The sequence below is a fragment of the Leiobunum rupestre genome, chromosome 1, assembly GCF_980474605.1.
Source record: "Leiobunum rupestre chromosome 1, qqLeiRupe1.1.hap1, whole genome shotgun sequence".
NCBI classification, from domain to species: Eukaryota; Metazoa; Arthropoda; class Arachnida; order Opiliones; family Sclerosomatidae; genus Leiobunum; species Leiobunum rupestre.
In genome coordinates this window covers 49469708-49495279 of record NC_143384.1, presented here as the reverse complement: position 1 = coordinate 49495279, position 25572 = coordinate 49469708, and the positions used below count along the sequence as shown (strand labels likewise).

The 25572-nt window shown below is 42.2% G+C and overlaps 1 protein-coding gene across 1 annotated transcript in view; it reads right to left on the bottom strand.

Moving 5' to 3' along the window:
- LOC149963168 (low-density lipoprotein receptor-related protein 6-like) overlaps positions 1–24146 on the bottom strand; it is a 40678-nt gene extending 16532 nt beyond the window's left edge. The window contains exons 1-3 of the mRNA XM_090164852.1: positions 24013–24146; positions 23012–23504; positions 20223–20523 (exon numbers count right to left, since the gene is read on the bottom strand). Coding sequence (XP_090020978.1) covers positions 20223–20523; positions 23012–23504; positions 24013–24146 — 928 coding nt within the window. The remainder of the gene's footprint in view (positions 1–20222; positions 20524–23011; positions 23505–24012) is intronic.
- Between the last annotated feature and the right edge of the window lie 1426 nt (positions 24147–25572).

Genomic DNA, 25572 nt, shown 5'->3' with positions numbered 1-25572 from the left:
TAAGGGGGTTGGTCGGAGGGGGCGGAAATTAACGGCACTGCGTGCGCGTCAAAGAGTTCTAACGAATGAGACCAACTGTTTTTACGGTCACTTTCCTTTAAGGGGGTTGGTCGGAGGGGGCGGAAATTAATGGCACTGCGTGCGCGTCAAAGAGTTCTATCGAATGAGACCAACTGTTTCTTACGGTCACTTTCCTTTAAGGGGGTTGGTCGGAGGGGGCGGAAATTAACGGCACTGCGTGCGCTTCAAAGAGTTCTATCGAATGAGACCAAGTGTTTTTTTACGGTCACTTTCCTTTAAGGGGGTTGGTCGGAGGGGGCGGAAATTAACGGCACTGCGTGCGCGTCAAAGAGTTCTATCGAATGAGACCAACTGTTTTTTACGGTCACTTTCCTTTAAGGGGGTTGGTCGGAGGGGGGCGGAAATTAACGGCACTGCGTGCGCGTCAAAGAGTTCTATCGAATGAGACCATCTATTTTTTTGCGGTCACTTTCCTTTAAGGGGGTTGGTCGGAGGGGGGCGGAAATTAACGGCACTGCGTGCGCGTCAAAGAGTTCTATCGAATGAGACCATCTATTTTTTTGCGGTCACTTTCCTTTAAGGGGGTTGGTCGGAGGGGGTGGAAATTAACGGCACTGTGTGCGCGTCAAAGAGTTCTATCGAATGAGACCAACTGTTTTTTTACGGTCACTTTCCTTTAAGGGGGTTGGTCGGAGGGGGCGGAAATTAACGGCACTGCGTGCGCGTCAAAGAGTTCTATCGAATGAGACCAACTGTTTTTTACGGTCACTTTCCTTTAAGGGGGTTGGTCGGAGGGGGTGGAAATTAACGGCACTGCGTGCGCGTCAAAGAGTTCTATCGAATGAGACCAACTGTTTTTTTACGGTCACTTTCCTTTAAGGGGGTTGGTCGGAGGGGGCGGAAATTAACGGCACTGCGTGCGCGTCAAAGAGTTCTATCGAATGAGACCAACTTTTTTTTTACAAGTCACTTTCCTTTAAGAAGGTTGGTCGGAGGGGGTGGAAATTAACGGCACTGCGTGCGCGTCAAAGAGTTCTATCGAATGAGACCAACTGTTTTTTACGGTCACTTTCCTTTAAGGGGGTTGGTCGGAGGCGGCGGAAATTAACGGCACTGTGTGCGCGTCAAAGAGTTCTATCGAATGAGACCAACTGTTTTTTTATGGTCACTTTCCTTTAAGGGGGTTGGTCGGAGGGGGCGGAAATTAACGGCACTGCGTGCGCGTCAAAGAGTTCTATCGAAAGAGACCAATTGTTTTTACGGTCACTTTCTTTTAAGGGGGTTGGTCGGAGGGGGCGGAAATTAACGGCACTGCGTGCGCGTCAAAGAGTTCTATCGAATGAGACCCACTGTTTTTTACGGTCACTTTCCTTTAAGGGGGTTGGTCGGAGGGGGTGGAAATTAACGGCACTGCGTGCGCGTCAAAGAGTTCTATCGAATGAGACCAACTGTTTTTTACGGTCACTTTCCTTTAAGGGGGTTGGTCGGAGGGGGCGGAAATTAACGGCACTGCGTGCGCGTCAAAGAGTTCTATCGAATGAGACCAACTGTTTTTTTACGGTCACTTTCCTTTAAGGGGGTTGGTCGGAGGCGGCGGAAATTAACGGCACTGCGTGCGCGTCAAAGAGTTCTATCGAATGAGACCAACTGTTTTTTACGGTCACTTTCCTTTAAGGGGGTTGGTCGGAGGGGGCGGAAATTAACGGCACTCGGTGTGCGTCAAAGAGTTCTATCGAATGAGACCAAGTGTTTTTTTACGGTCACTTTCCTTTAAAGGGGTTGGTCGGAGGGGGCGGAAATTAACGGCACTGCGTGCGCGTCAAAGAGTTCTATCGAATGAGACCAACTGTTTTTTACGGTCACTTTCCTTTAAGGGGGTTGGTCGGAGGGGGGCGGAAATTAACGGCACTGCGTGCGCGTCAAAGAGTTCTATCGAATGAGACCATCTATTTTTTTGCGGTCACTTTCCTTTAAGGGGGTTGGTCGGAGGGGGTGGAAATTAACGGCACTGCGTGCGCGTCAAAGAGTTCTATCGAATGAGACCAACTGTTTTTTTACGGTCACTTTCCTTTAAGGGGGTTGGTCGGAGGGGGCGGAAATTAACGGCACTGCGTGCGCGTCAAAGAGTTCTATCGAACGAGACCAACTGTTTTTTTACAAGTCACTTACCTTTAAGAAGGTTGGTCGGAGGGGGTGGAAATTAACGGCACTGGGTGCGCGTCAAAGAGTTCTATCGAATGAGACCAACTGTTTTTTTACGGTCACTTTCCTTTAAGGGGGTTGGTCGGAGGGGGCGGAAATTAACGGCACTGCGTGTGCGTCAAAGAGTTCTAACGAATGAGACCAACTGTTTTTACGGTCACTTTCCTTTAAGGGGGTTGGTCGGAGGGGGCGGAAATTAACGGCACTGCGTGCGCGTCAAAGAGTTCTATCGAATGAGACCAACTGTTTTTTACGGTCACTTTCCTTTAAGGGGGTTGGTCGGAGGGGGCGGAAATTAACGGCACTGCGTGCGCGTCAAAGAGTTCTAACGAATGAGACCAACTGTTTTTACGGTCACTTTCCTTTAAGGGGGTTGGTCGGAGGGGGCGGAAATTAATGGCACTGCGTGCGCGTCAAAGAGTTCTATCGAATGAGACCAACTGTTTTTTACGGTCACTTTCCTTTAAGGGGGTTGGTCGGAGGGGGCGGAAATTAACGGCACTGCGTGCGCGTCAAAGAGTTCTATCGAATGAGACCAAGTGTTTTTTTACGGTCACTTTCCTTTAAGGGGGTTGGTCGGAGGGGGCGGAAATTAACGGCACTGCGTGCGCGTCAAAGAGTTCTATCGAATGAGACCAACTGTTTTTTACGGTCACTTTCCTTTAAGGGGGTTGGTCGGAGGGGGGCGGAAATTAACGGCACTGCGTGCGCGTCAAAGAGTTCTATCGAATGAGACCATCTATTTTTTTGCGGTCACTTTCCTTTAAGGGGGTTGGTCGGAGGGGGGCGGAAATTAACGGCACTGCGTGCGCGTCAAAGAGTTCTATCGAATGAGACCATCTATTTTTTTGCGGTCACTTTCCTTTAAGGGGGTTGGTCGGAGGGGGTGGAAATTAACGGCACTGTGTGCGCGTCAAAGAGTTCTATCGAATGAGACCAACTGTTTTTTTACGGTCACTTTCCTTTAAGGGGGTTGGTCGGAGGGGGCGGAAATAAACGGCACTGCGTGCGCGTCAAAGAGTTCTATCGAATGAGACCAACTGTTTTTACGGTCACTTTCTTTTAAGGGGGTTGGTCGGAGGGGGCGGAAATTAACGGCACTGCGTGCGCATCAAAGAGTTCTATCGAATGAGACCCACTGTTTTTTACGGTCACTTTCCTTTAAGGGGGTTGGTCGGAGGGGGCGGAAATTAACGGCACTGCGTGCGCGTCAAAGAGTTCTATCGAATGAGACCAACTGTTTTTTACGGTCACTTTCCTTTAAGGGGGTTGGTCGGAGGGGGTGGAAATTAACGGCACTGCGTGCGCGTCAAAGAGTTCTATCGAATGAGACCAACTGTTTTTTTACGGTCACTTTCCTTTAAGGGGGTTGGTCGGAGGGGGCGGAAATTAACGGCACTGCGTGCGCGTCAAAGAGTTCTATCGAATGAGACCAACTTTTTTTTTACAAGTCACTTTCCTTTAAGAAGGTTGGTCGGAGGGGGTGGAAATTAACGGCACTGCGTGCGCGTCAAAGAGTTCTATCGAATTAGACCAACTGTTTTTTACGGTCACTTTCCTTTAAGGGGGTTGGTCGGAGGCGGCGGAAATTAACGGCACTGTGTGCGCGTCAAAGAGTTCTATCGAATGAGACCAACTGTTTTTTTACGGTCACTTTCCTTTAAGGGGGTTGGTCGGAGGGGGCGGAAATTAACGGCTTTGCGTGCGCGTCAAAGAGTTCTATCGAAAGAGACCAATTGTTTTTACGGTCACTTTCTTTTAAGGGGGTTGGTCGGAGGGGGTGGAAATTAACGGCACTGCGTGCGCGTCAAAGAGTTCTATCGAATGAGACCAACTGTTTTTTACGGTCACTTTCCTTTAAGGGGGTTGGTCGGAGGGGGCGGAAATTAACGGCACTGCGTGCGCGTCAAAGAGTTCTATCGAATGAGACCAACTGTTTTTTTACGGTCACTTTCCTTTAAGGGGGTTGGTCGGAGGCGGCGGAAATTAACGGCACTGCGTGCGCGTCAAAGAGTTCTATCGAATGAGACCATCTATTTTTTTGCGGTCACTTTCCTTTAAGGGGGTTGGTCGGAGGGGGGCGGAAATTAACGGCACTGCGTGCGCGTCAAAGAGTTCTATCGAATGAGACCATCTATTTTTTTGCGGTCACTTTCCTTTAAGGGGGTTGGTCGGAGGGGGTGGAAATTAACGGCACTGTGTGCGCGTCAAAGAGTTCTATCGAATGAGACCAACTGTTTTTTACGGTCACTTTCCTTTAAGGGGGTTGGTCGGAGGGGGCGGAAATAAACGGCACTGCGTGCGCGTCAAAGAGTTCTATCGAATGAGACCAACTGTTTTTACGGTCACTTTCTTTTAAGGGGGTTGGTCGGAGGGGGCGGAAATTAACGGCACTGCGTGCGCATCAAAGAGTTCTATCGAATGAGACCCACTGTTTTTTACGGTCACTTTCCTTTAAGGGGGTTGGTCGGAGGGGGCGGAAATTAACGGCACTGCGTGCGCGTCAACGAGTTCTATCGAATGAGACCAACTGTTTTTTACGGTCACTTTCCTTTAAGGGGGTTGGTCGGAGGGGGTGGAAATTAACGGCACTGCGTGCGCGTCAAAGAGTTCTATCGAATGAGACCAACTGTTTTTTTACGGTCACTTTCCTTTAAGGGGGTTGGTCGGAGGGGGCGGAAATTAACGGCACTGCGTGCGCGTCAAAGAGTTCTATCGAATGAGACCAACTTTTTTTTTACAAGTCACTTTCCTTTAAGAAGGTTGGTCGGAGGGGGTGGAAATTAACGGCACTGCGTGCGCGTCAAAGAGTTCTATCGAATTAGACCAACTGTTTTTTACGGTCACTTTCCTTTAAGGGGGTTGGTCGGAGGCGGCGGAAATTAACGGCACTGTGTGCGCGTCAAAGAGTTCTATCGAATGAGACCAACTGTTTTTTTACGGTCACTTTCCTTTAAGGGGGTTGGTCGGAGGGGGCGGAAATTAACGGCTTTGCGTGCGCGTCAAAGAGTTCTATCGAAAGAGACCAATTGTTTTTACGGTCACTTTCTTTTAAGGGGGTTGGTCGGAGGGGGCGGAAATTAACGGCACTGCGTGCGCGTCAAAGAGTTCTATCGATTGAGACCCACTGTTTTTTACGGTCACTTTCCTTTAAGGGGGTTGGTCGGAGGGGGTGGAAATTAACGGCACTGCGTGCGCGTCAAAGAGTTCTATCGAATGAGACCAACTGTTTTTTACGGTCACTTTCCTTTAAGGGGGTTGGTCGGAGGGGGCGGAAATTAACGGCACTGCGTGCGCGTCAAAGAGTTCTATCGAATGAGACCAACTGTTTTTTTACGGTCACTTTCCTTTAAGGGGGTTGGTCGGAGGCGGCGGAAATTAACGGCACTGCGTGCGCGTCAAAGAGTTCTATCGAATGAGACCAACTGTTTTTTACGGTCACTTTCCTTTAAGGGGGTTGGTCGGAGGGGGCGGAAATTAACGGCACTCGGTGTGCGTCAAAGAGTTCTATCGAATGAGACCAAGTGTTTTTTTACGGTCACTTTCCTTTAAAGGGGTTGGTCGGAGGGGGCGGAAATTAACGGCACTGCGTGCGCGTCAAAGAGTTCTATCGAATGAGACCAACTGTTTTTTACGGTCACTTTCCTTTAAGGGGGTTGGTCGGAGGGGGGCGGAAATTAACGGCACTGCGTGCGCGTCAAAGAGTTCTATCGAATGAGACCATCTATTTTTTTGCGGTCACTTTCCTTTAAGGGGGTTGGTCGGAGGGGGTGGAAATTAACGGCACTGCGTGCGCGTCAAAGAGTTCTATCGAATGAGACCAACTGTTTTTTTACGGTCACTTTCCTTTAAGGGGGTTGGTCGGAGGGGGCGGAAATTAACGGCACTGCGTGCGCGTCAAAGAGTTCTATCGAATGAGACCAACTGTTTTTTTACAAGTCACTTTCCTTTAAGAAGGTTGGTCGGAGGGGGTGGAAATTAACGGCACTGGGTGCGCGTCAAAGAGTTCTATCGAATGAGACCAACTGTTTTTTTACGGTCACTTTCCTTTAAGGGGGTTGGTCGGAGGGGGCGGAAATTAACGGCACTGCGTGCGCGTCAAAGAGTTCTAACGAATGAGACCAACTGTTTTTACGGTCACTTTCCTTTAAGGGGGTTGGTCGGAGGGGGCGGAAATTAACGGCACTGCGTGCGCGTCAAAGAGTTCTATCGAATGAGACCAACTGTTTTTTACGGTCACTTTCCTTTAAGGGGGTTGGTCGGAGGGGGCGAAAATTAACGGCACTGCGTGCGCGTCAAAGAGTTCTATCGAATGAGACCAAGTGTTTTTTTACGGTCACTTTCCTTTAAGGGGGTTGGTCGGAGGGGGCGGAAATTAACGGCACTGCGTGCGCGTCAAAGAGTTCTATCGAATGAGACCAACTGTTTTTTACGGTCACTTTCCTTTAAGGGGGTTGGTCGGAGGGGGGCGGAAATTAACGGCACTGCGTGCGCGTCAAAGAGTTCTATCGAATGAGACCATCTATTTTTTTGCGGTCACTTTCCTTTAAGGGGGTTGGTCGGAGGGGGGCGGAAATTAACGGCACTGCGTGCGCGTCAAAGAGTTCTATCGAATGAGACCATCTATTTTTTTGCGGTCACTTTCCTTTAAGGGGGTTGGTCGGAGGGGGTGGAAATTAACGGCACTGTGTGCGCGTCAAAGAGTTCTATCGAATGAGACCAACTGTTTTTTTACGGTCACTTTCCTTTAAGGGGGTTGGTCGGAGGGGGCGGAAATAAACGGCACTGCGTGCGCGTCAAAGAGTTCTATCGAATGAGACCAACTGTTTTTACGGTCACTTTCTTTTAAGGGGGTTGGTCGGAGGGGGCGGAAATTAACGGCACTGCGTGCGCGTCAAAGAGTTCTATCGAATGAGACCCACTGTTTTTTACGGTCACTTTCCTTTAAGGGGGTTGGTCGGAGGGGGCGGAAATTAACGGCACTGCGTGCGCGTCAAAGAGTTCTATCGAATGAGACCAACTGTTTTTTACGGTCACTTTCCTTTAAAGGGGTTGGTCGGAGGGGGTGGAAATTAACGGCACTGCGTGCGCGTCAAAGAGTTCTATCGAATGAGACCAACTGTTTTTTTACGGTCACTTTCCTTTAAGGGGGTTGGTCGGAGGGGGCGGAAATTAACGGCACTGCGTGCGCGTCAAAGAGTTCTATCGAATGAGACCAACTTTTTTTTTACAAGTCACTTTCCTTTAAGAAGGTTGGTCGGAGGGGGTGGAAATTAACGGCACTGCGTGCGCGTCAAAGAGTTCTATCGAATGAGACCAACTGTTTTTTTACAAGTCACTTTCCTTTAAGAAGGTTGGTCGGAGGGGGTGGAAATTAACGGCACTGGGTGCGCGTCAAAGAGTTCTATCGAATGAGACCAACTGTTTTTTTACGGTCACTTTCCTTTAAGGGGGTTGGTCGGAGGGGGCGGAAATTAACGGCACTGCGTGCGCGTCAAAGAGTTCTATCGAATGAGACCAACTGTTTTTACGGTCACTTTCTTTTAAGGGGGTTGGTCGGAGGGGGCGGAAATTAACGGCACTGCGTGCGCGTCAAAGAGTTCTATCGAATGAGACCCACTGTTTTTTACGGTCACTTTCCTTTAAGGGGGTTGGTCGGAGGGGGCGGAAATTAACGGCACTGCGTGCGCGTCAAAGAGTTCTATCGAATGAGACCAACTGTTTTTTACGGTCACTTTCCTTTAAGGGGGTTGGTCGGAGGGGGCGGAAATTAACGGCACTGCGTGCGCGTCAAAGAGTTCTATCGAATGAGACCAACTGTTTTTTTACGGTCACTTTCCTTTAAGGGGGTTGGTCGGAGGCGGCGGAAATTAACGGCACTGCGTGCGCGTCAAAGAGTTCTATCGAATGAGACCAACTGTTTTTTACGGTCACTTTCCTTTAAGGGGGTTGGTCGGAGGGGGTGGAAATTAACGGCACTGCGTGCGCGTCAAAGAGTTCTATCGAATGAGACCAACTGTTTTTTTACGGTCACTTTCCTTTAAGGGGGTTGGTCGGAGGGGGCGGAAATTAACGGCACTGCGTGCGCGTCAAAGAGTTCTATCGAATGAGACCAACTGTTTTTTTACAAGTCACTTTCCTTTAAGAAGGTTGGTCGGAGGGGGTGGAAATTAACGGCACTGGGTGCGCTTCAAAGAGTTCTATCGAATGAGACCAACTGTTTTTTTACGGTCACTTTACTTTAAGGGGGTTGGTCGGAGGCGGCGGAAATTAACGGCACTGTGTGCGCGTCCAAGAGTTCTATCGAATGAGACCAACTGTTTTTTTACGGTCAATTTCCTTTAAGGGGGTTGGTCGGAGGTGGCGGAAATTAACGGCACTGCGTGCGCGTCAAAAATTTCTATCAAATGAGACCAACTGTTTTTTTACGGTCACTTTCCTTTAAGCGGGTTGGTCGGAGGGGGTGGAAATTAACGGCACTGCGTGCGCGTCAAAGAGTTCTATCGAATGAGACCAACTGTTTTTTTACGGTCACTTTCCTTTAAGGGGGTTGGTCGGAGGGGGCGGAAATTAACGGCACTGTGTGCGCGTCAAAGAGCTCTATCGAATGAGACCAACTGTTTTTTTACGGTCACTTTCCTTTAAGGGGGTTGGTCGGAGGGGGCGGAAATTAACGGCACTGCGTGCGCGTCAAAGAGTTCTATCGAATGAGACCAACTGTTTTTTTACGATCACTTTCCTTTAAGGGGGTTGGTCGGAGGGGGCGGAAATTAACGGCACTGCGTGCGCGTCAAAAAGTTCTATCGAATGAGACCAACTGTTTTTTTACGGTCACTTTCCTTTAAGGGGGTTGGTCGGAGGGGGCGGAAATTAACGGCTCTGCGTGCGCGTCAAAAAGTTCTATCGAATGACACCAACTGTTTTTTTACGGTCACTTTTCTTTAAGGGGGTTGGTCGGAGGGGGCGGAAATTAACGGAACTGCGTGCGCGTCAAAGAGCTCTATCGAATGAGACCAACTGTTTTTTACGGTCACTTTCCTTTAAGGGGGTTGGTCGGAGGGGGCGGAAATTAACGGCACTGCGTGCGCGTCAAAGAGTTCTATCGAATGAGACCAACTGTTTTTTTACGGTCACTTTCCTTTAAGGGGGTTGGTCGGAGGGGGCGGAAATTAACGGCACTGCGTGCGCGTCAAAGAGTTCTATCGAATGAGACCAACTGTTTTTTTACGATCACTTTCCTTTAAGGGGGTTGGTCGGAGGGGGCGGAAATTAACGGCACTGTGTGCGCGTCAAAGAGTTCTATCGAATGAGACCAACTGTTTTTTTACGGTCACTTTCCTTTAAGGGGGTTGGTCGGAGGGGGCGGAAATTAACGGCTCTGCGTGCGCGTCAAAAAGTTCTATCGAATGACACCAACTGTTTTTTTACGGTCACTTTCCTTTAAGGGGGTTGGTCGGAGGGGGCGGAAATTAACGGCACTGGGTGCGCGTCAAAGAGTTCTATCGAATGAGACCAACTGTTTTTTTACGGTCACTTTCCTTTAAGGGGGTTGGTCGGAGGGGGCGGAAATTAACGGCACTGCGTGCGCGTCAAAGAGTTCTATCGAATGAGACCAACTGTTTTTTTACGATCACTTTCCTTTAAGGGGGTTGGTCGGAGGGGGCGGAAATTAACGGCACTGTGTGCGCGTCAAAGAGTTCTATCGAATGAGACCAACTTTTTTTTTACAAGTCACTTTCCTTTAAGAAGGTTGGTCGGAGGGGGTGGAAATTAACGGCACTGCGTGCGCGTCAAAGAGTTCTATCGAATGAGACCAACTGTTTTTTTACAAGTCACTTTCCTTTAAGAAGGTTGGTCGGAGGGGGTGGAAATTAACGGCACTGGGTGCGCGTCAAAGAGTTCTATCGAATGAGACCAACTGTTTTTTTACGGTCACTTTCCTTTAAGGGGGTTGGTCGGAGGGGGCGGAAATTAACGGCACTGCGTGCGCGTCAAAGAGTTCTATCGAATGAGACCAACTGTTTTTACGGTCACTTTCTTTTAAGGGGGTTGGTCGGAGGGGGCGGAAATTAACGGCACTGCGTGCGCGTCAAAGAGTTCTATCGAATGAGACCCACTGTTTTTTACGGTCACTTTCCTTTAAGGGGGTTGGTCGGAGGGGGCGGAAATTAACGGCACTGCGTGCGCGTCAAAGAGTTCTATCGAATGAGACCAACTGTTTTTTACGGTCACTTTCCTTTAAGGGGGTTGGTCGGAGGGGGCGGAAATTAACGGCACTGCGTGCGCGTCAAAGAGTTCTATCGAATGAGACCAACTGTTTTTTTACGGTCACTTTCCTTTAAGGGGGTTGGTCGGAGGCGGCGGAAATTAACGGCACTGCGTGCGCGTCAAAGAGTTCTATCGAATGAGACCAACTGTTTTTTACGGTCACTTTCCTTTAAGGGGGTTGGTCGGAGGGGGTGGAAATTAACGGCACTGCGTGCGCGTCAAAGAGTTCTATCGAATGAGACCAACTGTTTTTTTACGGTCACTTTCCTTTAAGGGGGTTGGTCGGAGGGGGCGGAAATTAACGGCACTGCGTGCGCGTCAAAGAGTTCTATCGAATGAGACCAACTGTTTTTTTACAAGTCACTTTCCTTTAAGAAGGTTGGTCGGAGGGGGTGGAAATTAACGGCACTGGGTGCGCTTCAAAGAGTTCTATCGAATGAGACCAACTGTTTTTTTACGGTCACTTTACTTTAAGGGGGTTGGTCGGAGGCGGCGGAAATTAACGGCACTGTGTGCGCGTCCAAGAGTTCTATCGAATGAGACCAACTGTTTTTTTACGGTCAATTTCCTTTAAGGGGGTTGGTCGGAGGTGGCGGAAATTAACGGCACTGCGTGCGCGTCAAAAATTTCTATCAAATGAGACCAACTGTTTTTTTACGGTCACTTTCCTTTAAGCGGGTTGGTCGGAGGGGGTGGAAATTAACGGCACTGCGTGCGCGTCAAAGAGTTCTATCGAATGAGACCAACTGTTTTTTTACGGTCACTTTCCTTTAAGGGGGTTGGTCGGAGGGGGCGGAAATTAACGGCACTGTGTGCGCGTCAAAGAGCTCTATCGAATGAGACCAACTGTTTTTTTACGGTCACTTTCCTTTAAGGGGGTTGGTCGGAGGGGGCGGAAATTAACGGCACTGCGTGCGCGTCAAAGAGTTCTATCGAATGAGACCAACTGTTTTTTTACGATCACTTTCCTTTAAGGGGGTTGGTCGGAGGGGGCGGAAATTAACGGCACTGCGTGCGCGTCAAAAAGTTCTATCGAATGAGACCAACTGTTTTTTTACGGTCACTTTCCTTTAAGGGGGTTGGTCGGAGGGGGCGGAAATTAACGGCTCTGCGTGCGCGTCAAAAAGTTCTATCGAATGACACCAACTGTTTTTTTACGGTCACTTTTCTTTAAGGGGGTTGGTCGGAGGGGGCGGAAATTAACGGAACTGCGTGCGCGTCAAAGAGCTCTATCGAATGAGACCAACTGTTTTTTACGGTCACTTTCCTTTAAGGGGGTTGGTCGGAGGGGGCGGAAATTAACGGCACTGCGTGCGCGTCAAAGAGTTCTATCGAATGAGACCAACTGTTTTTTTACGGTCACTTTCCTTTAAGGGGGTTGGTCGGAGGGGGCGGAAATTAACGGCACTGCGTGCGCGTCAAAGAGTTCTATCGAATGAGACCAACTGTTTTTTTACGATCACTTTCCTTTAAGGGGGTTGGTCGGAGGGGGCGGAAATTAACGGCACTGTGTGCGCGTCAAAGAGTTCTATCGAATGAGACCAACTGTTTTTTTACGGTCACTTTCCTTTAAGGGGGTTGGTCGGAGGGGGCGGAAATTAACGGCTCTGCGTGCGCGTCAAAAAGTTCTATCGAATGACACCAACTGTTTTTTTACGGTCACTTTCCTTTAAGGGGGTTGGTCGGAGGGGGCGGAAATTAACGGCCCTGCGTGCGCGTCAAAGAGTTCTATCGAATGAGACCAACTGTTTTTTTACGGTCACTTTTCTTTAAGGGGGTTGGTCGGAGGGGGCGGAAATTAACGGAACTGCGTGCGCGTCAAAGAGCTCTATCGAATGAGACCAACTGTTTTTTACGGTCACTTTCCTTTAAGGGGGTGGTCGGAGGGGGCAGAAATTAACGGCACTGCGTGCGCGTCAAAGAGTTCTATCGAATGAGACCAACTGTTTTTTTACGGTCACTTTCCTTTAAGGGGGTTGGTCGGAGGGGGCGGAAATTAACGGCACTGCGTGCGCGTCAAAGAGTTCTATCGAATGAGACCAACTGTTTTTTTACGATCACTTTCCTTTAAGGGGGTTGGTCGGAGGGGGCGGAAATTAACGGCACTGCGTGCGCGTCAAAGAGTTCTATCGAATGAGACCAACTGTTTTTTTACGGTCACTCTCCCTTTAAGGGGGTTGGTCGGAGGGGGCGAAATTTAACGGCACTGCGTGCGCGTCAAAGAGTTCTATCGAATGAGACCAACTGTTTTTTTACGGTCACTCTCCCTTTAAGGGGGTTGGTCGGAGGGGGCGGAAATTAACGGCACGGTGTGCGCGTCAAAGAGTTCTATCGAATGAGACCAACTGTTTTTTTACGGTCACTCTCCCTTTAAGGGGGTTGGTCGGAGGGGGCGAAATTTAACGGCACTGCGTGCGCGTCAAAGAGTTCTATCGAATGAGACCAACTGTTTTTTACGGTCACTCTCCCTTTAAGGGGGTTGGTCGGAGGGGGCGGAAATTAACGGCACGGCGTGCGCGTTAAAGAGTTCTATCGAATGAGACCAACTGTTTTTTTACGGTCACTTTCCTTTAAGGGGGTTGGTCGGAGGGGGCGGAAATTAACGGCACTGCGTGCGCGTCAAAGAGTTCTATCGAATGGTTGGTAGAGCAATGCACTAGGAGGCTTTTTAATATTTTTGCGAATAATAGCGGATTGCTTAACTCTTATTTCACCGCTCTTTTTATAATTCTTGCGAGTAATTAAAAGAGTGGTGAGCCTCAAAGAAGCAAGCGATTAGCGAAGCTCTCATAGCAGTGACTTCAGTATAAATTTGTCCATCTGTAAGTCAATATTAAGGGGCGTCAGAGAAAAGGGGATACAAATAACCACCGGGAGATAGAAATCTACAGAAAAGTAACGTCAGTTTTCCGTATGTAAATAGGGGGTGTCTGCAAAAAAAGTTGAAAAGCAACGTTAAGCAGGGAACACTGTTAAGTGTTCCCTGTATAAGAGAGGGCTGCGAGACCGTGTGTCCATCAAGTTACTTAAAGGACGATAGAGAGATAAAGAAAATAGTGGAAATGTGTAAGACGGTTGTTCGTGTTAAGGGGCCCAGGGTGGCCGAAAAAAGGGGTAAGAAATAGGAATGAGAAAAAGAACGGGTTGCAACTGGCTCGTAGTTTGAGGAGATTAATTAACGATGCGAACGTTCGAAGAGTGGATATAATGAGCAGCAAAGTGGCACCCGCATAGACTTATTGGTATTTAGGGTAGATAAAAAGAGTGGGGGAAACCGAACGGAACAGAATCAGTGTAAAATTAAAACAATGGAATAGAATTGGAACCAAGTCGGTGAAAACTTACCATGAGTGGGCTTAACTGAACAGAATCAGTGTAAAATTAAAACAATGAAATGGAATTGGAACAAAATCGGTGCAAATTTACCATGAGTGGGGGTAACTGAACGGAACAGAATCAGTGTAAAATATAAATAATGGAATGGAATCGGAACAGAAGTTTTGACAAATTATTTATTGTAAAATTATAAACATGGAATGGGATGAAAAATGGGTTAAAATTAAGCACTGCTATATTTTATGTTTCGAAAATGTAAACAGAGAAGACCTGATTTGAACACTCAAGGTTAGACCAAACTAAACATTTGTAAATAAACAACGTTTTTGAAAGTAACACTTTTCTTACTATTATGAAAAAAATTAGTTGAGATCAAGTGGTGGTTGAGGGGCATAGAGTGAGACCTTGGATTAATAATATGGTACTGGATATTGCACTACAGCCTTCGCTAAGGCATTTAAGGGCGTCTCTCAATAGTCGCCTGTTAAAGCGCGGGCGGGATAGCATTGCCAGGTGAAACGGTTTGAAATTTCGTTGGCGTAAATAATAAAAGGATATTTCCTGAGTAGAGAACAAAAAGAGTTTTCTTACCAGAGGAATAATAGAATTGGAAGTATTTCTTTTGGGATTGTTCTCTATCTTCGCGGTTGGGATTCCCAATACCTCATAAGTGTCCTAACAATTCATTAAAGTCAACACGTGGCAGCCTCTCTGGCTATACCGTGAAGCACGTTGTAAAGCTTGCATCACCAAAACAATAAGTCACATTGTTTCGGCGCTAGATGGCGCTAAGTGTTAACGGCGAATTTTGAGAGACGCCTGAAAATTGTAGTGCACTATCCAGTAACATATTAAAACGTTTACTAAGTCAGAGCAGGGCATAAAATTAATTAGTTTTGTCTTTGTTGCTTTAACATAACTTATGAGGTCAGCCATGGCTGGCAGAGTCCCTGTCTCTTAACCAGAAGGACATTAATTCTGTTAACATTTAAATCACCCTACTGAGTTTTGTTTACCCTAAGGACTCTAAAAGTAGGGTAGGTCGATATTGTTACTTGGGAATATTTACCTTTAATCCTTGATTTTAATTATTATTGGATTTGTATCAAAGAACACTTGAAACTTCTCAAAACCTGTCCTTTTGTGTAATTTTTTTAAAGTTAATCCCTTTACAAGTTACTTAATTAAAAAATTAATAAAATTGTTCATTTTGGGATTTATTTAAATATGTTGGCTAGGAAAAGCTACAATTTCTACGTGGAACAAAATTAAAATTTGTGTGGACGTGATAGCTTGTACGATGTACCTAAGACCAAAGTAAAGCGAAGGACAAAAATTAAATAAAAAGAACCGTAAAACAGAACCAACGACTAAAGTAGTGTTAAGAGGTAATTAGTTCAGACAAAATTAATGAAAAAGAGATCAGGGAGGGCAAATACTAAATGGCCTACCGACGAAAAGGCCTACCAGTGGCCTACCTTTAGCCAAGATAAGTGCGAATTTAGTCAACTTTTCATGATTGTTTCTATTGCGTTTTACGCTATTCTTAACCAATTGGCCTTTTTAATTTAAATTAAACTTATTATTTCTTAATATTTTGTATATTTAAACAACGCATCAACAATTTCAAAAAGGAAAATTTTCGATATTTTTAAAAGGGCCTACCAGAGTCATAGAACACTGGTAGGCCCTTTCTTAAATAGCGAAAATTCGTTAAAAGTGGGAAAATAATCGATTATCAGAAGAAACAATCGATTAATGGACGGTATGTCTCTGGTATGCCCTTTCTTAAATAGCGAAAATTCGTTTAAAGTGGGAAAATAATCGATTATCAGAAGAAACAATCGATTAATGGACGGTATGTCTCTGGTAGGCCCTTTCTTAAATAGCGAAAATTCGTTTAAAGTGGGAAAATAATCGATTATCAGAAGAAACAATCGTTTAATGGACGGTATGTCTCTAGTAGGCCCTTTCTTAAATAGCGAAAAATTTTCTTTTTGAAATTGTTGATGCGTTGTTTTAATATATCCAGTTTGCAAATTTAGAATTTAAGAATCGAGGTTTTCAATCTAGAAAAAAAAGATTTATATAACTAGGATGGGCATTTACTGGGTCAAGCTTATTTGTGACTTGCGACGAGATAGAAAATGTACCGTTACATATGACGATAATTGTAATTCTGATGGCTTACCTTAAAAAAATGTAAAATTAATTGATATTGGCATTTCATTTTATTCAAATAAATATTCACTCTATCTCTCTAATTTTTTTTTTTAGTTTAGCTTGTCCATTGAACTAGATGCTCTGATTCCGTATGCATTTCTGAGATTTAATTTTATTTACCAGTTGACAGCAGGGTTGGAAAAATGCCTTTTTTAAATTTAAGTATAAATAGTTCAATCCGGTTGTAACCGGTTGTAACCGGTGGCTTAAACCAGTAAAAACCATTAATAAAAAATCGTCAAATTGCTTGTATCTAGCCCTCATTGCTCAAATTGCCCGATTTCAAAATTCCTTTTTTGCGAGTTACAGTACCTTTACATTGTGAGGTATAGCAGACCTATTTACCCACTTTTATACCCTAACATGGCAGCGTTATTTCACACGCAAAATTAATTTGACGATCCGCTAATTGCTTATATCTAGCTCTCATTACTAGCGACAAAAAGTGAAAGTTAAGTTTTAGTTTTTGCAATATTTCATATTAATTTCTCAATGTATTTTTTATTAAAAAAATGGTTTTAACCTTGGATTTTATTCGGTGGTTCAATCTGGCTTAAACAAGGGTGGTTTAAGCCAGTCTGTTTGGCTCTTGCCAACCCTGGTTGACAGAATTTACTCTCGGACTTATTTAACATTAAGCGGATACACAAATTTAGGGAAGTTAGTGACTTCGAGATGTTATTTATACGAAAGGTTTTTAAGTAGTCAAAATATATTTCTAGGTTGGTCCAAGTTTTTACTAAAGTTAATTGTAAATAGAAAAATGTTACTAAAGGATAAAAAATACAGGTGTACCAACACCTGAATATGTTATTTTTTACCTATCTACTCTCTCCTTCATTTGAATCAATATCTAAACTAATTGCCTCTTTCATCTCCTTTCGTCGTTGGTTCTATCTTACGATACTTTTATATAATCTACTGATTAATTGGCAACAGTGTTCGTTAGTCTTAAGTACATCGTACCAGCTATTGAATTTTGCTCCTCGTGGAAACTGTAGCTTTTCCTAGCCAAACTTTTTAAATAAAGCCTAAAAAGAACTTTTTTTGAAATTTTAGCATTAAGTAACTTGTAAAGGAAATAAGTTGAAAAAATTAACACACAAGAAAGACAGATTAAAGTAAATTACAAGAATTCTTCGAAACAAGACCAATTACTATTAAAATTAAGTAAGTATTTCCAAGTAGCAATATCGACCTACCTGAATATTAGAGTTCTTTGGATAACCAAAACGTAGTCGGCTGATCAAAATGTTTACAGAAATAACGTCCTCCTGGTTAAGCGTCAGGGACATTGTATCTAGCGTATCTGCCAGCCATAGCTAGCCCCAGAAATTATGTGAAACCAGACAATGACAAAACTAAATAACATTATGTCTCCCTTACTTAAAGAATTAAAGAGAGGAACGTGAGTTATAAATTTTCTACCCGAATTCTACCCTCCTCACTTGACCAATATCTGACTACACCACTTGATCTCAACTTATTTTCTTTCATATTAATAACCAAATTAAGGTTACTTTTATAAACTTTGCATTAACATACGTTGAGTTTTTTCCACACTTACATTTCTATCCGTGTAACTCGTCTAACGTTTAGTGTACAAACCAGGTCTTCTCTGCTTGAAAGTGTCAAAATATAAAATTTGCAGAACTTAATTTTAACCCGCTTTTCTACCCTCCGTTGTTAGTCTACGTAAGTTTGACAATCCTAAGAAATTTGGGACAACGCCACTAGATTTTGATTTTAATTTTATTAATAATTAGTTTTTCTTTAAAAACAAAGATCGTTAAAAAGTTTAGTGTTTTTAATTTCAGCATTCGTGTACACTGTCTTACCAACAGATTTATAAAACACGCGATTAGACATGTATGGAATCTATTGGCTCTAGTTTCCGTTGAATAAATGTGAAAGCTGGAAGATATTTACAGTGAAAAGCATTTTTTTCTTCTTTCTTTCAATTATCTTGACATGTAGGAGTTGTTCATATAGAACGAAATGTTAATTCGGGACACTTTTCGTAAAAAGCATATAGAAATAAATATTTAACATAAACCAGGAAAATAAGATTTAAAGTAAAGAAAAACTCTTCTTTGAAAAATAGACGAAATTTCAAATGGCTCACATGAAAATTGAATTTGTTAGAAGACGAACAATAACGAGTCGTACTTTCCTTCACTAAAAATCAAGAAAAATAAATGACATGGCACTACAGATGGTTTGGGAAATAAGCTTTAGTTAAAATTATATACAATTTACAAATACACGGGTATGCGGATAGGAAAGATCAGCTAATTTACTATTAAAATAACATTTAAGGCGTATTTATTGGTACAAATTTGCATCAATTAATGGAAGTAGAAAATACGCTATGCTGCGCCCAATTCGGACGGAAAAATTATTACAATTTAGGAATTGGTTCAAATGAACAAAACTGTCCAGTTTGAACCGGGAGTGGTCAAGATGGTAAAAAATGGTCAGTTTGGGTTGGGAGTGGTCAAGATAGTAAATAATGGTCAACTTGTGATGGGAGTGCACAGTATTCCAGAGAGCCCAAATTTTGGAATATATTCCACGAAAGATGATGTCGAATTATTTTTACATATTCTTGTTCAATAAACTATACGAACTAATAAAATATAAGAAAGGAAGCACTGTGCCCCAGGCGGCGAAACAAGCTTCCATCAAGGAATATCGAACATTCGTCAACATAAATGGATATGGCACCATTAGAATAGTCCAAATTGAAAATTTCAGCTGCTTAGGTATATTCAAACTCTGCTCAGACGAAATAATAGTGAAAAAACTCGATTTCAGCCATTTTCAGAATAGTAATTCTCGATATTTCTTGATGGAAGCTAGTTTCGCCGCCAAGGGCGCAGTGCTTCTGTTCTTATATTTTATTAAATCGAAGTGTACTGTACAAGAATATGTAAGAATATTTCGACATCATCTTTCGTGGAATTTATTCCAAAATTTGGGATCTCTGGAACACTGTGCACTCCCATCCCAAGTTGACCATTATTGACTATCTTGACCACTTCCAACCCAAACTGTACATTTTTGACCATCTAGGCAAATCCCAAACCAAACTAACAATTTTCAACCATCTTGACCACTCTCAAACCTAACTGATCATTTTGACCATCTTGACCACTCCCGGTTCAAACTAGACAGTTTTGTTCATTTGAACCAATTTCTAAATTGTAATAATTTTTAGGTCCGAATTGGGCGCAGCATAGCGTATTTTCTACCAATAAATATGCCTTAAATATTATTTTAATAGTAAATTAGCTGATCTTTCCTATCCGCATACCCGTGTATTTCTAAATTGTATAGAATTTTAACTAAAGCTAAATTATTCCCCAAACCATCTGTATTGCCATGTCATTTATTTATGTTGATTTTTAGTGAAAGAAAGTACGACTCGTTATTGTTCGTCTTCTAACAAATTCAATTTTCATGTGAGCCATTTGAAATTTCGTCTATTTTTCAAAGAAGAGTTTTTCTTTACTTTAAATCTTATTTTCCTGGTTTATGTTAAATATTTATTTCTATATGCTTTTTACGAAAAGTGTCCCGAATTAACATTTCGTTCTATATGAACAACCCCTACATGTCAAGATAAATAACCGTACGCAAATTGGTTTTTAAAAAAATCGATTGACGAAACCGTAATGAAAAGTTTAAAATATTAGCCATAGTTTATCGAATTTTAGTCAACATTTGATCGGATAAATTTTTGTTCATCAATTGGTCAGATTTCCGCTAAAATGTCACGGAAGTTGCAAAAAAGGTTTTGTTTTTCAATTTTTTCACTATTAATGAACAACTAAATCTTTATAGATTACCCCCCATCTTGACTACATAGGAATACGGATAAATCCGACCGTCCAACCATTTATTCCAAAATAAAATAAGCTAAAATAGATAATTTTATCGAAAATATATTATATTTTTGGTCGATATGAACGACCCCTGAATAACGGACACTGTCGAATGATAAACATTTAAAAATCTCTCGTATTATCTATGTCCCTGTTTGTTTATTTTTAAAAATAAGATGAAGCATGTTTTTCTTTAGAGACGACCCCTACTTTAATATCCATATATGAGAAGCCAGAAGATATAAAAGTATAAATGTAATGTTACGAAAAGTTTAAGTTACTTACCATTAGTTACTTCTGTAGACTGAGAGCTTTCCATAACACTGTTATGAGTGACACATTTAAAAGTAATTTGATTTCCTTCTGTTTGGGTTGGCGTTGCGAGGCAAATTTCGGATGGCAAACAAGGGTTACACTGATCGTGGCAGACTTTCAAGCTTTGGTTTCTTTTCCGTTGGTAGACCACCCGTATTCCAAACAGTTTATGTTTAAGGGTGTTGAAGACGATTTTTTTATTATTTCCGGTGCGTTTATCAGCTTTAATCACTCTATTTGTCGGTGACCAGTCTGTCCAATAGATGTGTTCCTGTTTAGAGAAGTAAATAAATCACTGGACAACCTACTAATCTGGGACAGAGTGATACGAGTAATATCACTTGAATTTGAAGTAAAGGCTTCAATTATTACATATATAAAATAATGGTAATGCCGACTCTCCAGTTCTCTACATTACTCCTCCTCGCACCATACTTCTTAACGTCCGAAAGTAGTACGAATTTAATCATAGTTAAAACGTTGCGTTTACCGTGATTACGCAGATGTATAAACGCCAAATCAAAATTCTACACTTGCATTCTTTTAGAACCACTTCCTTGTTTCTAGATACCGGCAATAAGGTGCTTATGTCACGGCAACGGGAAAATGTTTATTTTCGTATTTCAATCATTTCCTTGTATTGTTGGTCTTTAACTCATGATCAATTTCAACAAAAAATTAAGAGGTGGGAAAACAGATAAATTAACTGCCAAAAGATCGATTAACCATAAAAAGTGCGGTTAACTGTTAATTTATAGATATTATCCAGGGATAGAAAAGGATTTAACATGCAAAAAAAATTATTTTTCGGATAAAAAGGATAAAGTGATGAATTCTTATCCAAACGCCGACCTCTAAAATTACCTTAGAAATCAATATCAGATAGTTACTGAACAGTTTATCTAAATTTATTTTAACAATTTAGGTTTTCTACCTAGTTTAATATTTCTTCTATTACATTTTGTCGAAGTCACTTCGCCCATAGAATTATTTTACTTAGGCAATTTGCTAAACATCTGCCTTTCTTAACAACTAAGGCTTAAAATGCACAGGACATCAGTATTCTAAAATCCACTGACTTCTCAACTGTATTCAATGTGAATGTACTTTTAGCTGCTAACTGTCGTCTCATTTCGTCGCGCAATGTAAATTAATAAAACCTTCAAGGAGAATGACAATGAAGGCAATGTGAATGCTCAACGGTTTAATGGCTTTTTACCATGCCAGTTATCATCATACACGGAGGCAAGAGCTTAAGATTATTTTCAGATATTTCACGTGGTATATGCTGAATTTTTTCTTTATTTATTTCTTTAAAACTTAATTGTTATATATGACATTAAAGTTTTAAAAGTGTAAGTACTTTATAAATATATGCATAGATGCCATTTGACAGGAGTTGATGAGCAGGAGTCCTAAGGGGTTGTGGTGTTGAATGGTCCCTGGCATCGGCAGTCTGTCAGAATTTATAGCCCGGTGCACCTAGTAACAAAGACCATATCACCGGAGGAGAATCGTCATCGTGCCCTACGCCAGCGTCCACAGTTACGCAAGCCTGAGCCGTAACTTAGTTTCCAGCCCCTACCTGACCGAAGTTGGAGCTAACATCTTCCAGTGTGCCACCGCCCTTATGGGTTACAAGAGTCGGACCCCGACTCCCTGGTTAAGCCACCAGTTATTGCACACTCTGACCCGTTGAGGGCCCCCAGACATCGGCAACGTAAATAACTGTTTCCCTTTCCTCTCCTCCCTTCCCGTAAAAATTATCTTCCTTTCGTTCCCTCGGTTTCCCGAAGTTTAAGGCCACCTGAAATTTCACCCTCTGGCGGCCGTCGGTGGAAGCGTTATTTATTTACCAATTCTTTTCGCGACAAATTTAGAAATTCCGGTCCTATTAGGTAGGGCTTCATATGAATAGGGCGTGGAGAGAGTCCCAAAACGCATTCCAAAGCTGGTTTTGTCTTCCGCGGTAGTTCGTTTGTTTCCTGCAAGAGTTCGCCCACCAAAATATGTTATCTCTGGCTCGGGACGCTCGGCTCGAAAATCGGAGAGGCAGCAATTAGGAGGGAGGGGGAATTTTAAAGAAGGCATCTAGTTCGTTGCCGACGCGAGCTCGAAAAAGCGCACACTTGAGGACTCCTGGTCATCGGCTCCTGCAAATTAATTTCTTATTCTATAAACTTGGTTATAGAAAAGCCGGAAGAGTGGTTCAAGTTCATTAATTTCTCCTAAAAACATGAAATTTTTCATTTTTGTAAAAATTATAAAACATATCTATTTTCCAAATAAGAAAGTTGAGGTATATATATTTAGGTTTCAGGTGAATTATGCCAACAATGACATGAATAGACTGTGGGGTCAAATACAGTAGGTTAGATTTCGCTGTAGTTATATGTAAGCTCACGTATTCTGTCGAATTGTTTAAATATCGGAAAACAAATTTGTTTGTTCGATAACTTGTAAAATTATCCCATTACCCGTTTCTAATTTATGCACAATTTTGATAGTTAAAAGCGTATCAGTTGCGATTTGAAGAAATGGACTTTTTAGCTTCATAAAACAGAATAGCTATTTTTATTAAACATTTGCTGTTCACAACTTCGCAGTCATAATACCCGCGTCCACCTTTAACCGATTTTATATTCTGTGCTAGTAGGTCTTCACCTCTCTCTTTTCATTCTACCCTTCCTAAAACAAGTCTCTTGTTTTTGTGGATTTCACGAAATAGTTTAAGATTATATTTGCAAGAATAAACTTACTTGGAAAACCTCTAATGAGAATGGATGACTTATTAATGTGGTGTCAAATATAATTTTTTTCCTGTCCGAACCATCATAATTCATACTTTCGATAGCATCAACTTTAGCATCAATCCAGTATAGCCGCTTTTCATCGTAATCCAAACTTATTCCGTTGGGCCAACCAAGACCAGTTCTAACGAGAACCTGTCGCTGTGACCCATCCATTGTCGCACGCTCTATTTTGGGTTCATGTCCCCAGTCAGACCAGAACATCCACCCGACAGAAGGATCAACCGCAATAGCTCTTGGTTCATCCAAACCCAGTTTAAATAAAGTCGTTCTCCGCGTACCATCGTACTTAGAGACTTCAATAATGTTATGCGCCGTATCAGTCCAGTAGAGGCGCTCGTTGACCCAATCAACGCATAGGCCATCCGGAACGCTAATGTTCTCTGACACGATTACTTCGTCATTACCGAAAACGTTTCGTCCACCAGATGTTAAGGAGAGCCTAATATTAAAATAGTAAAAAATTAATATAAAAATTTCATTAAAAAGTGTGTAAAGTATGGAGTATTTATTTCAATGACCCTTTTTGGGGTCATTCACGTATTACGAATACCAAAACCTCGACCTTTTCATACATTATCGTAATAACCCTTATGAACTATTATCCCTAAATAGAGGAAATGGCATAAATTTAAACTTTGCCTATTTAACTGTTTTTAAAGATTCATAAAGTTCGTTATGATTTTTTTTTAAATTTTGATTCCGATTTAGAATACAACCACCTCGAGTTATCTTCCCATAAATCTTAATTCAAATAAAGGCAATCAGCTGGAATCACGCTATTAATAAACGCTATGCTACGTAACGTTAATAAATGGCGCCTTTTACCAAAGGTGCTTTGGAAGAAAAACGTTTTATAGTGACATTCTTATTATCCAATAAATCGATCGTTTATGGAGTTTATAATTCCTGTAAATTTTTAAATATCTTAATAATTTCAATTATAATACCTTTTGATATAGCCTTTCTTGACATCCGAATAAAATAAAAATTCTTTTTCGTAATCGTAATCGAGAGCAACAATTCTCTCAGCTTTAGTGTCGTCAGTGTACACTTGGTAATTGCTTAAATTATCCATGTCCATTTTCAGTAAATTGTTACTTCCCGCAACTATCAGGAACGGAGCTTCATTTGTAATATCTAGAAATAAAAGTAATAAAATATGACCCCTTACAAACAACATAAAACATGGCTATACGAATCCGTTTAAAGAATAGCTTTTTTGAACAAACATTGTTTATAAAGAATATTTTTATTTTTAAATTATAAACAAAATAATTGAACCTTTGCCATTGAGTTATTTCTGGTTTTTCAAACGAGGGGCAGATCACTTGGTTACAGGGTGTTCTAATAATCATGTTTAAAAATTTAATCCTGATTTAATCATTTGTAATCTTTGTACGGCCGAAACTACAGATTTAATTTTAATCTTTAATCATGATTTAATCATACGAGGGTGTCCTAATAATCATTGGAGTGAGCTACCCCTCGTTTTCAAACTGTTGTTCAGCTGGAAGATATATTTAAAAACGGTTTATTCAAAAAGTCAATCCGACAAATTTACTATTTCCAGGTTCTATGGTCGTATGCGCAGTTTCAAAATCGCAATGCTATGCAAAAAAATCCCGATGGCACACTAAAAAAGGAACCAGGGCGAATATCTCAAAATCCGTTTTAGGTACAATTTTGAAATTTTCAAGTCGTATACAAGATCTAGGGGGAAACCTACTGCGAAAATGTCGATGACCTAGAACCATATCTTCAAAGTCATTCAAAAACTAATGCGAGAACCGTAAGTGTTAGATAGTTTGTTCCAATTAGAGAAGTGTTCCACGTCACATTGTAGGTCTAATTAGCTTTGATTCGATCGAATTTGACCTTTATGAAGTCGAGGAACTGTTTTCCAAAATGAAAATTGAAAGAAAAAGCACATAACTCGAAACCAAAATTTTCGTGTTACATCGAAATTTACTAGACAAACTCATTATGGTTGAAGTTTTTCAAGTTTGTAAAATTGGATGACCTTGAAGAAATTTTTGATAAATTTGTAAAATTAATCGGAAAAACGATATTTTTTCGACAAAAAGCTCATTTATGAAGAAAATATCGAGTTGTATACATCGTGTCCTTACACTTATGTTGGTCTGGGGTTTTAACTGGGTCGTCATTACTTCGTAATTTATTTTAAGCGTTGTCTCGACGGATTAAGATGTTTAATGCAGTTCATAAATTGGGTTCGTTTGTTTTTATTTATAAAGAGCCCTAACTATTACGTCTACGGTCATTTATTGATATTCGAGCTGTCGTTTAGTCAAGTGGCTTTCTGTGCTTTGTGAATGGTAAGTTAATTCATTTTTTATTGGTGTGGATATTTGTACATCTACGATTCCTAATGCAGCCATTGATTTCCTGGGTGTTTCGAGTCATTATATGATATTGGAAATTGGAGGTATTGGTCATTTCATGCGGTATGTGTCACAACGTTAACAGGAAGTCTACGAGTCGTCCAC